Source organism: Gadus morhua, chromosome 14 (assembly GCF_902167405.1).
Source record: "Gadus morhua chromosome 14, gadMor3.0, whole genome shotgun sequence".
In the NCBI taxonomy this organism is placed as follows: domain Eukaryota; kingdom Metazoa; phylum Chordata; class Actinopteri; order Gadiformes; family Gadidae; genus Gadus; species Gadus morhua.
This window is the reverse complement of record NC_044061.1, coordinates 10,264,782-10,281,857: the sequence shown is the minus strand read 5'-3', so window position 1 is coordinate 10,281,857 and position 17,076 is coordinate 10,264,782. Positions and strand designations below refer to the sequence as shown.

Here is a 17,076-nt window from a genome sequence, read left to right as displayed (position 1 = left end):
TAATGGGGGGTGTGCTTCACCCCTATGCCCCAAACTACCTGCCTGGTAAAACAGCAGGATACATTCCGATGTATCCTGCTGTGATTTAGACAATCCAATCCCCATTGTTTTATCCCTATCCAAATAAGCTTTGAGTTACCGCTGTACATTCATCTAAATTAACGCACAAATGTAAATTAAATCCCAAATAATGATTGTGCAAAGTTGTTTAAAAATGATCTGTTGCACATTTTCTATAGGGCAATAAATGTAATTCGGTAGTGCTTGAAAAAGAAAACCTAGTTGAGTAGCCTACATAATATGAACATGCCTTTAGTGCCCCCCTGTGGTTATTCTGCAGAGATTATTGTGAATACCTCAGTAATAACATATTGCAAGTTATATAGTATTTCTGCAATACTTGACTTGACTAAGTTCATATTTTTTTTTACAGGTGCCCAAGAAAATGGGCCTGGTCAGAACTGAATCTGACGCAAAGCAACAGAGAGGCCTACATACTGTATACATGCATCTAAAGAACCTTTGTGATATATTACGTTTCTCTTTTATATCCACTAACTCCATCTAGTGGCAGAAAATATGCAACACATGCACGTCTCACAAAACAGGACACATCCAATTGACAAGATGTCACATTTACTTTTATTGTAAAGGTGATAATATTCAAAAATATTAATATGTTAAGAGGGAAAGAGTAAAGATAAGGAAAGGGGAAACATCTAGAAAACATCTACACATGACTTTGGTAAGAATCCGTCATTCTTATCAAAAAATTCACACTAAAAATAAGAAACTCCTTTTAGAATGCTGTGAAACCATAATATTTCCAAGGTGGGGCGTCTACATGTACAGTCAAATAACTAGGTAAAAAGTCATGAGGGCCCTTTAGTCTCCTGGAAAGGAAGTAACTTTGAAGGCTTATAAAATACTGGAATGGCTGTGCTTTCTGTTTTGGAACATACACGACGGACAGAGATTACCACAGGGTATAACAGTACTATCTTATTTAATTAACTTATATTTCATAATCAGCATTATTCAATGTTTATTTTACCACAACAAGTTTACAGTAATTTTGAAAAGGAATCGTGTGTGCGTGTGCGTGTGTGTGTGTGTGTGTGTGTGTGTGTGAGAAAGAGCATGTTTAAATGTACAACAATAGAATCAGTATGGTTTGAATCCGGGACTTACTGGATCATTTACTTTGCCTCTTCCTGTTGTTATGGTTTTCAATTCAACTTTCTTGGCAATTCAAACCAACTGCAAAAAAACAATGAACCACTGTTTTCAAACATTTTTAGAAAATGCAACAGTTTCAAGATCCACACTGGATTCAAACTCAATACAACTCAACAGTGTGCCATTTCAGCCCTAAATTGAGTGCATTGGATCACCGGGTGACACTGTGCCACACTCTTTTCCTTCCCCGGGCCATTTTTGTGTACCTCCATAGTTCCACCCCTCGTCCCCTCTTTCTGCGCTCCTAACAGGGATGCACGTTGCACGCCCTCATCTCCTTCCTGTCCTTGCAGCTGGGAAGCTGGGCGCTCCTGAACCTCCGCTTTGCCGTCATCAAGCGCTCCTCGATCCCATTGCCGCACAGCTTGGTACAGTCCGTCCAACTGGACCACGGCCTCATTTTACATCCTGGGAACATACATTAAGGGGGGCAAAGAGGGGGAGTTAAACTGTTAGAAACGGTTTTGTTTCCAAGTTCAAGTTTTCTATACTTCAGACAGTGGAGGGGAGTCCTTGAAAGGGCCAGACCTGGGTGCTCTGTGGTGACCTCCTCGCGGCCTCCTCCCTGCTTGCTCCTTCTCTTCTCCCGCTGCTCCTTGCGTCTCTTCTTCTCCTCCGGGCTGCCCTGGCCACGGCTGCACTTCCTCACCTTGCACTTCTTCCTCTGGACGGTCTCGGGGCAGGGGTCCCCGCCGAACTGGGGCTCCAGCTTTACAACGCGGTTGCGGATCATGTGGCCCTTGCCGCAGGACTTGTTGCAGTCGGACCACTCGGTCCAGTCGGTCAACAGGCAGTCTGTGGCTGTGTGGTGGGGGAAGAAGGGGGAGGTGGATGGAGCGGACTTATGATTCTCCACCGGTGGGTCATTTTTAAGTGGGTCTCAGAGCCAATGGCAAACAATCTTTAGAAAGAAGTCTTTGATGCAACTCATTTTTTAATGTTAATATTACATATTTCGATGGCTTACTTTTTAATGGGAGTTTAGCCCAAATTGCTTTTCCTTTGCTCCATTTTTTTAACAGTACATGTTTAAAAATTGCAATATTGGTATACATTTCTTTGTGATGATTTAATTACTATTGACACGCGGGTCCGAAGTCTAGACCAGTTGAGAACCACTGGATTAGAGGCTGGGTCCCCTTGCTTTCATTACTTTGTTGGTTTGAGATTGTGAGGCAAACGTCTATTCCACCCTAACAGGGGGAGAACAGTTGTAAGAGAGAAATAGACAGCGAGCGATCTCTCCCAAACTGCCCCTATTTATAAACAGGCTGAGACGGTTGTGAGCTCAGAGGCTAACCCTAACCCTCACTGTGATCATCATGAATCCATCGCTCATTGTGATCATCAATGCACCACAGCTCACTGTGATCATCGTGATGATCATAACAGCGCAGCCCATTGTGATCATCATGCACACACATCACGTGCACGTGTTCATGAGCGTGACTTACGGCATTCGGGGAGCATGCACTTCTCCACCTGCTCCAGGTCCTCTGTGCACTCGCCCAGCTCCACGGGGGACTTGAGCGTGCGCTGCCGTGTCCGCAGGCCCTTCCCACATGTCACGCTGCAGTCGCTCCAGTCCGACCACGGAGTCAGCATGCACGGGATGGTGTCTGCGCAGACAGCGTCAGCCTCATTCAGTGTGTGTGTGGCATGATGTGCTTGTGTGTGTGCGTGTGTGTGTGTGTGTGTGTGTGTGTGTGTGTGTGTGTGTGTGTGTGTGTGTAAAAGTGTTGTGTGTCTGTATGTATGCGTGTGTGTGTACGCGTACATGTGCCTGTGAGTGTGGGGTGTGGCGTGTGTGCATGTGTGTGTGTGCATGAAATGAAAGACGAGCCTCATAGACATTACCCTGATCAATCTTACGATAAGATCAGACGGGAAAGATCAGGGGAGAGCGAGAACGCGGTCCTCCGCTGCCTGAAATTATGCAGTCCAGATTCTGATAGTATGAGAATTTGCAGGGGTCATCACAAAGCAAAGGCTGAGCCTGGCCCATGTGGTGAACCACCTTCTAGAACCTGGTACCACGAGACTAATGTGAGCCTGGCCCATGTGGTGAACTACCTTCTAGATCCTGGTACCATGAGACTAATGTGAGCCTGGTCCATGTGGTGAACCACCTTCTAGATCCTGGTACCACGAGACTAATGTGAGCCTGGCCCATGTGGTGAACTACCTTCTAGATCCTGGTACCACGAGACTAATGTGAGCGTGGACCATATGGTGAACCACCTTCTAGATCCTGGTACCACGAGACTGATGTGAGCCTGGTCCATGTGGTGAACCACCTTCTAGATCCTGGTACCATGAGACTAATGTGAGCCTGGCCCATGTGGTGAACCACCTTCTAGATCCTGGTACCATGAGACTAATGTGAGCCTGGTCCATGTGGTGAACCACCTTCTAGATCCTGGTACAACGAGACTAATGTGAGCCTGGCCCATGTGGTGAACCACCTTCTAGATCCTGGTACCATGAGACTAATGTGAGCCTGGCCCATGTGGTGAACCACCTTCTAGATCCTGGTACCATGAGACTAATGTGAGCCTGGTCCATGTGGTGAACCACCTTCTAGATCCTGGTACCACGAGACTAATGTGAGCGTGGACCATGTGGTGAACCACCTTCTAGATGGTGGTTCACCATCTAGAAGCATTAGCCGAACCTCAAGGTTAGGCTAATGCTATATAATAATGCTTATTACTGCATTAACTAATGTTAAAGATGAGATATTATACCACCAGGTGTGCTGTTAACATAAACGGCTTCTAACGGCTAATCACACTCACACCTGGTGGTATAATATGTCACCTTATAGAATGGTTAATTAATGTACCCTTATTGTAAAGTGCTACCATGAAATGAAAGAGCAGGTAGGGGTCGAGGCATCTTACTCTACACTAGGTAGACCTCGAACCAGAAGGTCATTTTATCCGGTAGGGGGACCAACTAGCCTCCCCACTCGAGCCTCCTATTCGGCTAACCAGCTAGAGTCAGGTGAGCGAAGGTTTCATCAGAGTGATGGAGGGGCTGTGGGGGTGGCCGGTGACGGTGTCATCACTCACGGCATTCTGGCATCATGCACTTCTCCACCTCCAGCACCTCCGCGCTGCAGATAGATCCATCAGCAGGGGGCATTTTCACCATGCGCTCCCTCCTCTTCATCCCCAGGCCACATGTAGCGCTGCAGGCATCCCATTCGCCCCACTCGGTAACCAGGCAACTGCTGGGGTCTGGGAGGGAGGGAGGGGGGGGGGGGGGGGGAGGGGGGGGGGGGGGGGTGAGGCGCGGGGCGTAAGAAGAACTGTCAGCTGGAAGTCATGCTCGGTTTGAGGTATTTATGTACGGCTCATTTAGAGTAGGAGGTTACTATATAAGGATTCCAAACCAGGTAATCAAGTAGTGGCTGTTTGCATGTCTTTAACTTAACTGATATTTCAGCATTCAACTGTTTCCGTTTATTTTAGTAATTCATTTTACCCCCTTGTTGTTCTTATCTAGGTGTGTTCTGTACTGTAAACGACAATTTAGCGTTTATTCATTACGAATTTTAGATACGTCATGAATGAGTATGTGTGTTGTATCTTGTTTTAGGATGCCTACAGGTATGACTGCAGACATTGGGGTTTGAACCCAGATCGTTTTGCCTCAGAGCCAAACAACCTGAGCACTCGATATACCTTGGTTCCTACTAAAAACACTGTAATAAGCTGTTAAAATCAAACACCCTCACCCCTCTATATACCTGGCCCTTACTAAAGCCACTGTAATCAGCTGTTAAAATCAAACACCATCACCACTCTATATTCACAGGCCCATACTAAAAACTGTAGACCCAATTATCATTGAATAAAATAAAGAGTTTTGGCAGATAATCAATGGACCAGAGGGTCAGTACCAGTGGGGGGGGGGGGGTAAAGATGGAGGAACTCACTGCATTCAGGGTTGACAACACAGCTGTCGGTCTCCTCCGTGGGCATGGAGCAGGCGGAGCCGTTGTCGGGGAACTGCTTGACGTAGCGCTCCCGGGAACGCACGCCCTGACCACAGGAGACGCTGCACGGGGACCAGGTGATCCACTCAGACATCATGCAGGTGGACGCGTCGGCTGGAGAAGGACACACCCAGGGGGGAATGAGTATGTGTATTGCATCTTGTTTTAGGATGCCTACAGGTATGACTGCAGACATTGGGGTTTGAACCCAAATCCTTTTGCCTCGGAGCCAAACAACCTAACCACTCTATATACCATGGTCCCTACTAAAGCCACTGTAATCAGCTGTTAAAAACACACACACTCACCACTCTATATACCTTGGTTCCTACCAAAACCAATGTAATTAAAATCAAACACCGTCACCACTTTTTATACCTGCCCCTTACTAATGGTGTGTTCCTGAATCTGACAGATATACATTAAAACAAGGGCTAGAATAAATTGGCAACCCAAAATTATGATAGTTGTGTGATGTTTGACAAACTGGGACCCAGATACCTCATGCATACATCATTCTCATTGCTCGCTGCTGACATAAGTAGTTAACCTGTTAACCATTTTTTAGTTTGCGTTGTTTTGAGTGTTAACAGCATCCTTGTTTACAGTTGTCAATGATAGTATTCCATCTTACCTTAAATAGAAGGACATACAATTTATTTATAGAGTTTTGTAAAGGGCAACGAATGATGTAAAGTTACTGTGGGACCTTTCCCTGTCTCATGCATTTATAAGGATTATTGATCATTGCCACTGCTGAACATTGTATATGCTTCATGCAACAACATCCAAAACATTATTGCCAGTCACATGACATTTCTACACAGAGATATAGTAAGTAAGGAATATTGTTTGGTACCGAATTCATGAGGGATTCTGTGCATGGACCATAATAAAATGTAAAGCTTGATTGTTTCAAACGGCCATGCCAGTAGCTTTAGACGTGCTTGATATACAAATGAGCAATGGGTGCTTTCTGTTTTCCTGACTCCAACATTCATTTTGAAAAGAGTTCTGACCTTTAAGAGTGTCAGCTAATTAATCAAAACATTAACTCTGAAATGCTAACAAATGCAACAACCACTCAAACAGAGAATAGAGAATCTGCTGTTAAAATCGGAAAATAGCAGCGCATGCTTGTGCAAACCAGAAAATAGAGACTTTGGCCCTGCTTACACAATAAACGTAGTTATAGATCCTACAACCCTTTTGGTTTCTAGCATGTATAACTAGATCAAATAAAAAATCTGTTCACACCAAGGGCAATTCATCCATCAACTGGGACAGTAATAATTATCATTGACATTGTGACAGAAAAAAATTGCATTGACGATGTTATGTCATTACAAGACATGAACATGATTGACATCTCCCAGGTCAGCCCCGGGCCCTCACCCTCATCGCTGCAGCCCGGCCCCATGCAGGGCTCAAAGTCCTGGGTGTGTGGGCAGGGCACGCTGAGGTCCAGCTGGGCCTTCAGCATCCTCTGCCTCATCCGCTTGCCCTTCTCACAGGTGGCCGAGCTGCATGCCGACCACGGAGACCAGTTGGAGTAGATGCACGTCTCCGGTGTGTCATCTGCCCGGGCGGACGAGGTTCAGAGACATGAGCGAGAGGGAGAGAGAGAGAGGGGGGAGAGAGCGAGAGAGGGATTCATTTTTGTCGTCAAACACGATTTTCGTAAAGTTTAAGAAAAAAAGATAAGAGAGCGAGAGATTGATGTTTGAACATTGCTATCTTCAAATATGAAGGTTGGAGGGTTTCAGAAAACAGAGCGTGAGAGAAAGAGAGATAGAGAGTGAAAGAGATGAAGTATTGTACGTGGCTGTTGGAAACTACGGCTATTGTAAGGTTTAAGAAAAAAAAAAAATGAGCGAGAATAAATCAGCCGGAGATGAAAGGATAAGGGTCTGGAGTGACTGGGGGGGCGTATGGATGGAGTGAGAGTGGAAGAGGGCTGGGGAAGGACCAGTGATTCAGACCTTCTTCTTTCTCCTCCTGGGCAATATCTGCCACAATGTCGTCCACATTATCTGGTACAATGTTGCACTGCTCGCCCTGGAGAAACACACACACACACACACACAGCCTGATGTTGCAAATGTACACCACTCACGTAGCTCTTAAGAGAGAGAGAGAGCGAGAGAGAGACAGAGTCAGAGAGAGACAGACAGACAGACAGACAGACAGACAGACAGACAGACAGACAGACAATCAGGTAAAATCTTTAATTTATATCTATAGTATCAACTCAGCAATACGTATTCTATTTCATCCCTGACGAGCTGTAGCTGCATGTACAAAACAACAACCTCCTTCAAATAACCGATATTACTACAGTAGACCATATAAAAGCACAGCCAGTGCAGCATAATAGTCATTCTTTGTTCCCTACAAAGAGTAAGCAGCACTTTCCTTCCTGTTATGTTTCCCCGAAACTCTGAAATAGCCATTCATAACGGTTCCTACGTGTGGGTACTATATTTATACTCAGTGGGGGAATGGAAATGTGTTTGCGTTCTGCTCCTCTGGGCAATCCCTGGAGGAAGGAAGACTGAAGCTGAGAGAGAGGCTGAGGAGCAGGAGGAACAGCTGCTATGCATCCACTCGCTATCTTAGAGCAGCAGCGTGTCTGTAATTACTGTCTTGGGTGGGCTTTTATTCAATCCATTGATTTGGTGTAAGTGCAGCCATTACCGCAGTATGGGACGGTCGGACTACTTTACCGTTGAGGCCCAGCTCCTCCGCTACAGCCCCTGTAACCATCCACCATACCTCCTCTAGAGGGGGCACAACTATCAGCAATCTATGTGTCCATCGATCCGACAGGAAGGGAGAGATTACAACGGGCATCGGAGATGAGATCCGGTGAGTGCCGTCTGTTAACGCTCGCTTTGAAGCGTTCAACGGCCGACCAGTGGACCAGCGGAAACCATAGAGCAATTCCAGTTCGGCAGGGCTGTTAATCCACTTTAGACAACACAGCGCTGCAATAAGGAGGGATGAGGGCGCAGGCCGGGGTGGAGGGCCAAGGGAGGGCCAACAGAGCACAGCTTAAGAGTTCACCGGTTGAAGATAGACGTGCCCAAGTGCTTCAGGGCTTGTAGAGGGAGGCAAAAAAAAAACAACCACTATATTCAAAAACACACACACACTCCAACAAAGGAGACGAGGGTGATAAGAGCCGTGTGGGAGGGAGAGCAGATAGTGGGAGGGAGAATTCACCGCTGCCGGGGCCCGGCAGCGGAGGGAAAAGAGAGAGAGAGAGCAACATCTAAGAGACACGCTGTGTAATGGCGCCCCTCTTCCATTTTAAGGAGGCAGGTGGAGGAGAAGGAAGGCAGATAGAGTGGCTGGGGGCAAAGTTTTACCGTATTTTTTGAATCACAAAATGGGAAGGTATTTGGAAGCCCTGCTGCTTTGTCCTGCACTTAACGTGGGGTTGAGCGGATTGCCCCTTCTGGGCTGACCTGCGCAGGCATTAGGTCTGCAGGACCCGACATACCACGGCCTCGGACCAGATACTGTCTCCCTGCGCTCCCCTCATCCATCCTCTTACCTTTCCCTCTTTGTGTGTTTCTCGGGTACAATGACTTTCTGAAGGCATCTTATTAGCAGACAGAAGACCCCCCCCCCCCCCTTGTCCTCACCCCTTTTTAATGACGTGGATACTCGTCTCCGCACTATAACATCCCTGACAAATTATCCAAAATTCCCAAAACATCTAGGCCTAGTATTTAGGATTGTCACGATAGGCTATTCATTTAACAACCACCTTTTTCAGTGTATAGAATGTAATAAATTACCGCGAATGCCATTGCATTGTTACCACAGTGCAAAATGATGTCTTAAACGTTCTTACTTTATATGAAAAGCACCCAAGAAAAACTAAACTATTCCTTTTATAAGGATCCAACAAATGTTTGTAAGTTCTACTCAATAAATAAATTGATCATATCTAAACCTAATAATTGATTATTTAAATTAGTTTCAGTCGATCTTCAGTCGATCGACTAATCGACGAAACCGACCAATCAAACGCAGCGCAACATACAGTACATCGGTGCACTTTTCTGCTCCTTCAAACAACACATTGTGTGTTTCCCATTCAGAGCGAGCTCCGCAGCCCCCACCCCGCCGCTTGTTTAATGCTCCGGCGTACAGAGCCGTAACTCAGCGCTGGGAACTCCAGAGTGATGGGAACATGAACACCGCCCGGGACGTGGGGGGAATACACAGAGGAGGCGTGGAGGCGGGCAGACCTTCCTGGCGATGCGTTCCACCACCACGCGGGCCACGGGAGTGATGGCTCCGCCCTCGGGGTCGTAGAAGGGGCCCTGCGGATGGTCCAGGCTGGTCAGAGGACGGATCTTCTCCGGGGCCTGGGTGAGCTTGTTAGGGGACTGGAGACGAGAGGGAGAGAAGGGAACAAGAAAAAGAAGAATATAAAGAGCAGAGAAGGCACACACCATCAGCCAACCACCTCCTTACGCGTTTGATGTCAACAACAAACGACTTTTCCCCGGAAAAATGATACGAGTACGGTTTTCGAAAAAGAATAAAAGTTCAAGCCAATGTCGTCCAAAAGAAGCATCACAAAGTGACACAAAGGACGAGGCACAAAGTCAGGGAACTGGGGCTGCTTTGATGTGGGGACTGCTGGGCGAGCAGGGACGGTTTGTGGTGGGTGGGCAGGTCGCCTCTATTAGTCAACAGCAAAGGTCTTCCAGTGGGGGGGGGGGGGGCTGATAGAGGCTCCACAGCCAGGGGCTGTCTGGAGGACACCGGCACAAGCCATCCATTCAACCTCCTGCTGAGACCTACGCAGCCAGCCTCTGTGTTTATTTTTGTGGTTAAGTGTGTGTGTTTGTGTGCGCGCGCGTGTGTGTGTCTGTGTGTGTGTGTGTGTGCTCAGGGACCTGTGTGTGTGTGTTTCTGTGTGTGTGTGTGTTTCGATGTGTGTGTGTGTGTGTGTGTGTGTGTGTGTGTGTGTGTGTGTGTGTGTGTGTGTGTGTGTGTGTGTGTGTGTGTGGGTGTGTGCGCATGTGTTTGCGTGTGCATATGTGTGTACAGATGTTCATTTGTGTATAGTTGCGTGTGTTTGTGTTCCTGTGTGGGTTTTGTGTGTGAAGATGGGTTTGTGTGTGTATGTGTGTGTGTGCACATGTGTATGTGTGTGCATCTGTGTGTAAAGATGGTAATTTGTGTATAGTTGCGTGCGTTTGTGTCCCTGTGTGGGTTTGTGTGTTGGTTTGTGTGCGTGCGTGTTTGACATAAATTAGGGCCAGCCAAAACAAGCAAGGACGCATAATAGGGTTTATCTGTCATTCCCTGGGGATCAGCCAACGGTTCCTCCGGCTGCAGTGATATGATTTAAAATCACACACACACACACACACACACACAAACACACACCCCCTCATTCATTACTGCCGGCCGGAGGCTTTTTTCGAAGACAGAAGTCCTCAGCTGGAGGTAAGGGGAGGCTGAGGGGTGAGGCGAGAGAGGGGAGAGGTGAGGGAAGGGGCGAGGTACCGTGTGAGCGCCTGTGCTTGTCCACAGAGCCAGGGACACGGTGACCACGGAGAGGGAGGGGGGGGGGGGGGGGGGGGGGTGGCTACAGTGGGGTGTGTGCGCCGTGCTAAAGAGGGAGTGCGGCGACAGGGACGGGGACAGGGGTGAAGGTTAAGGGGGGAGGCGGTGTTGGTTGGAGGGGGGGGGGGGCTCGCGGGTGTAATGAGAAGGTCAACGCGGCCGGAGCAGAGAGCGATGGGCGGGTGCAGAGGACGGGGGGGTGATAGATAACTGGTGCCGGTGCTGGGTGTGAACGCGCCGTCTGTACCGCACGTAGAATACTGCTATCGGCAAATGTCATCCGTCCCTCTGAGGCATTAGTGGCAGGGGCACGCGCAACCACACGCACACACACACACACACATACACAGAGACAGAACACAGGTAGACACACACACAAATAGAAACACACACACAGACAGAACACAGACACACACACACACACACAGAAACAGGCACACACACAGACCCACGCACATAGATAAACACATAGACGCACACACACACAGCCAAACAGACACACACACACAGACAGAACACATAGAGACACACACAGAAACAGGCGCACACACACACACACACAAACACACACACGCGTTCTCACATGAGGTGAGTTTTGATCTAATCCGACACCATCTATTACAATTAACATGACATCTTTTTTCGCTACGGTCCAGCAAACAGTCAATGACAACCCTTTGCTTATGCAAAGCAGAAACGAACATGCCACGCACGGGTGACACTGCCACCGCCTGGGCAGGACTCCAACGCTCCCTGAAAGGGGACGCCCACCTCGTAGCTGACCCCACTGTCGGTGCCCGCGTCCCAGGGGATGAGGTCCTGAACGACCCTCTGGACCCAGCCACACTCCTTGGTGCAGAGGTCCTCGGCAGACAGGCCCACGTTCCAGTCCGGGCTGGGCCCCATCATGGTGAGGAAGGACATCAGGTGGCGCGTCCGGTCCACCGAGAACTCTGCCGACGGCGCCGCCCTCCTGCGGGACAGGAAGGGGAGGAGCTGTGGCTGACCGATAGAACGACCGGGAGAGCTGCTGCAGCATCGCTGTTGTTGGAGGTGTCTAGCGCTGTCTACAAGTTTGTTACGTGGCTTTGAGGAATACTCGATTCTGATTGGTCCGTGGCGGCGTTGAGGCGCCGTGTGTTATTTCGGGACTGCTGCTTTGTGTGAGGGATCGCTGCTATGGATGCTATGGTCCAAACCGTAGGACCGTCCAAAACATTTGATTGGAAGCAATGAGACATTTTAAAATCAATAACAATCATTTTTTTGTTTATCTGTAAGTATCCGTGTAAAGTGCAGGATAATTACCAGCAAGCCGGTCATTATTGCTAAATAAATCCAGACAGGGTGATGCAGGACCCCGACACAAACTTATTGTATTCTGTAGTGGAATAATACTGGCTAACTCTGAATGTTTTAATGTTATTCCACTGAGAAATACACTTGTTTACTGAGTTAGTGACCAATGAAGTACTATGAAGATTATCATGCAAACAATAATCATTCTGAGCCGAAGGCTTGCTATTTTAACTAATTCAATCAAGACAATAATCTTAAATGGCTCTTTATCACTTCAGACCAACACAAATCTATCATATATACATATTTGTATAATTGTAAAATAACAGACATTATATAACAGCAATTTTGGCATCGAAAAGTCTGAAGTTATATTCAGTTTCTTTTCATATTTTATATTATATGCTCCATTATAAATGGTCATTAAAAGTGTTTTTATAGAGCGTTTTACTGTGCGTACGGGTGTAGACTCAATGACATCCGCTCTGACATTGAACCATAGCCCCTCTGTGTTTTGGCTCATCGTTTTATGGCGCAGCTCCCCAAAAATATCCCACGCCTAGAGCCCCACAACACACACACGCACACACATACACACATTAACAGCCCTACACACACACATGCACGCACAAACACCCCTACACACAGACGCACACAGATCCCCACGCACACGCTCCGACATAATGAAACAAAAGTACTCCGAAAGCAGCCAATCGGCAGACAGCAGGCCCGTAAAGCAGGCAGCTTATTAATAGCAGCGCACTTGTCATCAAAAAGCCCTTATGTCATGCTGCTGACAAGCACCTCATCGTCTAGCTAAGTTGTTGGGCGGGATTGATGTTGCTAATCAAACAGGGATACCAAAGGAAAGCACAACACACTCGTCTTGCTATACCCAGCCCAACATTGGGAAGCCGGTAGACGTGGGGGCGAACGAGGTTATGTGTGCATGTGACTGTGTGTGTGTTTGTGTGTGTGTGTGTGTTTGTGTGTGTGTGTGTGTGTGTGTGTCTGTGTGTGTGTGCGTGTGTGTGTGTGTGTCTGTGTGTGTGTGCGTGTGTGTTTCTCTGTGTGAGTGTGCGTGTGTGTCTGTGTGTGTGGAGCTGCATGTGAAAGGTTTGGATCTACGTATATGGTGTGTGAGAGTGTGTGTGTGTGTGTCTGTAGCATTGTGGATGTGGAGCGTGATTGTGTGTATGTATGTGCGTTTGGCTGCGTTTATGTGTGCGTTTGTGGGTGTGTGTGCATGGATTGGACCGTGTGTGAGGGGGGGATGTGATGCCTCAGTCATTATAGGTGACATAAGGAGCCAGCACCCAGGATGACACAGGGCCACACAACAGAAAGAATATGAGCAGAGGAAGACAAACCAGAGGGCAGATAGGCAGGCTGACACACGGTTCGAGGAGAGATTGGGAGTCAGGTCTTCATTAGGGCCATGTGTGGAACGATCCCACAATTCCGTGTGTTGTCGTGATTCCAAGAGCGAATTGAAAAAAACAAGAACGTTTATCGTTGACGCATGTCTCCCTCATCTGGCAAATAGCCTATATGTAAATGAGTTGCAGGGAGATATTTCCTCCATTCTGCCGCGTGTTAAACCAGCATCTATGGAAGATAACACCAACAAGTTCCTCAACCGTCTGTCTCTCTGTCTGTCTGTCTCTCTCTCTCTGTTGCTATCTGTCGATTTCTCTGTCTCTCTCCGTTGCTCTATGTCTCTCCGTATTTCGCTGTCTGTCGGTCTCGCTGTCTCTGTCTCTCTACCTTCCTCTCCCCGTCTCTCTGCATTTCTCTCTCTGTGTGACTCTTTCGCTGTATATCTCTGTCTATTTTTCTCTGTCTGTCTGTCGGTTGGTCTTTCTATCACTCTGTCGCTCTTTCACACACACTGTCACACACTTTCACTCTCTCTGACAAGCTGGCCTGCTGAGTCTTACAGGCACAGAGGAAGTGTTTTCCTGCTATGCTCAAAGTATTTTTCCACTTTTTTCCCTTCCTTCTGTAGTTAAGTCTTCGGTGTAACAGCTCTCTGGAGGGTCATTGCTGGGGAAGACCTCTTGTAATGTGTGTGACTGAGGTTGTCACATCTCTGACTCTGCCCTGAAGGTATCAGCCTCTGCCTGGTCAGACTGCCCATCTTCTGGCTTTTGTTTTCACCCTATTCTCTTAAGAGGACCACAATGTTAATACGCTCTTTTCCTTTATAGTGTTTGATCCCTTTGATAATTGCCAATAAAGAATCACAATCAATTCAATCAATCAACAATCCAGAAATGTGTTTTTAATGAGGGTTCAAAAGGGCTGCTAGACTTCCTTAAATAGATGTCATTTTCTTTTTACACCATCTCAGACTTGAATGCGTAAATCACTCTGTTGTCATGTTGTTAAATGAAAAGGTTTTAAATAGCTCCTACTGTCAACCATTTGCTATCTATTCTGAGCCCAGTCCATCTGGATTCATGTTTTAGTTTCTTCATGTAAAAAATAATAGTTGCACACATAAGTCTTTTGAGTGTAAGTCCTTCAGAGTACCAACTATAGCATGGGTATGGTATATTTATATTTCCCATTCCAGCTGGGTCCAGATAAACAGGTCGAAGGATGTTGTTGTAGAGTTATATATTTTTATTTTTATATGAGCATTTGGAGCCGTACCTTGTAAAGCCCACACTCAAGTGGTTTGTGTGTGTGCGTGTGTGTGTGTGTGTGTGTGTGTGTGTGTGTGTAACTTCTTATACTTACACACTTAATGGTTGCCAAGCTGGCCACTGAGCCTTCATCTTGATGACAGTAAGGACCTCATCACCCTGGTAGAGAGACATAGAAAGATAGATAGGGAGAGAGGAAATAACAATGTCATCCTACATCTCTGACATCCAACTCAAGCTTTTAAAAGCAACAAACGAATGAAGACATTCTACTCCTTTCAAAGTCTGCTATTCACTCTCACACACTCTCTCACACACACACACACACACACTCACACACACACACACACACACACACACACACACACACACACACACACACAAAGTCACAAGGTTCTCCTTTATGTTCTCTAAATACAACATGTTGTTAAGCTAAACAAAGGAGAAAGCCGCTGCTTTTCAGCCATTAGTAGTAAGAGACAAATAAAACGTATTAATTAACCGTACAGGATGGTTTACAGCCGTGTTCATTGCGTATCATACATAACATTTGGCAATATGTTGGTCATAGAAGCTGAAAAGGGCACGATACATGTAATTATGCTTGTAGCTATTTTCTTAATTTCTTTATATTACAGAAAATTAAAGAATAGTACAATTAGCAGGCTACCCCTGCTCTCTCTACTATTATTAACATTGACGAGAGGGGAAATGACAACACTTGGTGCTAATAAACAGGAATTGCCGTGTTTCATGCCTACAACTCAGCGCTGGCTTTGCACATTTATTTAAGTACCAGTATATAGCTAATCTTTTACAAGGCTTCTGGTGGCAATTCTGTTGAGACCTAAAATAGCATTAGCTCAGGAACGGTACAATGTAATAACATAAAATATGTTTTGGCTTTGGCTTATGAGAACATCTTTGGAAATAAAGGCTAGCCTAGCACCTTGGAGCAGAGGAAGACAATATCACTCATTACGAATTATATAAGAGGCGAAACAAGATAAGCCATATTGAATGTGACAGTCTTTTTCAGGAGCTGGCTCCCTGGGGGACTAAACCCTTACCCTAATTCTACCAGAACCAGAACCAGGATCCAAACCCATAACCAGGACTAGAACCATATCAGAACCAGACTAAGAGGACCAAGACCATATCAGAACCAGAATGGGAACCATATTAGAACCAGAATTAGAACCATTTCAGAAACTGGACCAGAGCCATTTCAAAACATGGACTATAACCATATCAGGACCCGGACCAGAACCATATTAGAACCAGGACTAGAACCATATCAGGACCTGGACCAGAATCATATTAGAACCAGGACTAGAACCATATCAGAACCCGGACCAGAAGCATATTAGTACCAGGACTAGAACCATATCAGAACCCGGACCAGAAGCATATTGGAACCAGTACCAGAACCATATCAGAACCCGGATCAGAAGCATATTGGAAGCAGGACCAGAACCATATCAGAACCCGGACCAGAAGCATATTAGAAGCAGGACCAAACACAAACAAAAATGTTTCCCTATACATAACAATCACCCTTGAAATTAACCCTAACTCTCGCACCAAATTTTAACCATAAAACATAACCCAAACCCTAGAACCAAACCCAAAAACCCAACCCAGACGCTGAAACCAAACCTTAAAATAATGGCAGAATCTGTAGCTCCCTCATACGACTATGACTACAAGATGCAGATTTAAAGACCTGGCCCTGACTTTGACAGTGAAGCTGTCAAAGTTGTCATGACACAGCAAATTGCAGGTACGTGCACATTCAAATATAACAATTTCATATCCACTCACTCAGAGCGAGAAAGAGAGAGAGAATGAGAGAGATGAATGATAGAAGAGGTATAGAGGAGAGACAACAAATTGGGCAAAGTGCTATTATTTTGTTTGTGTACATCAGCTTTTGCCCATGACCAGGGAAAGCTTTTCCATCCCCATCATTCAGAGAGGAACCAAACAGTGGTGTAAAGATTAACCGGCAGATTGGAAGGATGGCATTTTGAATAAAAATCGCTTCTTATTCAAATATGAGGACGAACATGGTATTATTTATTGGTTTTCAGACTGACTTATTTCCACTAAGCACATCTTCCAAGCCCATTAGGTGGTCATCAAGAGAAAACAGTTTAGATAGTGTGCGCGTCTTCCCTGCCCACGGTCATCTTGGGATGAATCTTCGAGTGGCATTGAGGCTTCCTAAGAGCCAGGGAACACTAATGGCGTTTCACACCAAGGCTGTCTCTGGATCATTGGTTGGAG

General features: G+C 46.4%; 1 protein-coding gene across 1 annotated transcript in view; it reads right to left on the bottom strand.

The window, feature by feature from the left end:
• Positions 1–623: 623 nt before the first annotated feature.
• spon1a (spondin 1a) overlaps positions 624–17,076 on the bottom strand; it is a 48,058-nt gene continuing 31,605 nt past the window's right edge. The window contains exons 7-16 of the mRNA XM_030377374.1: positions 14,882–14,946; positions 11,609–11,810; positions 9,505–9,645; positions 7,225–7,300; positions 6,638–6,820; positions 5,183–5,356; positions 4,314–4,481; positions 2,694–2,858; positions 1,768–2,040; positions 624–1,647 (exon numbers count right to left, since the gene is read on the bottom strand). Of these exons, the coding sequence (XP_030233234.1) occupies positions 1,484–1,647; positions 1,768–2,040; positions 2,694–2,858; positions 4,314–4,481; positions 5,183–5,356; positions 6,638–6,820; positions 7,225–7,300; positions 9,505–9,645; positions 11,609–11,810; positions 14,882–14,946 (1,611 nt within the window). The 3' untranslated portion in view covers positions 624–1,483. The remainder of the gene's footprint in view (positions 1,648–1,767; positions 2,041–2,693; positions 2,859–4,313; positions 4,482–5,182; positions 5,357–6,637; positions 6,821–7,224; positions 7,301–9,504; positions 9,646–11,608; positions 11,811–14,881; positions 14,947–17,076) is intronic.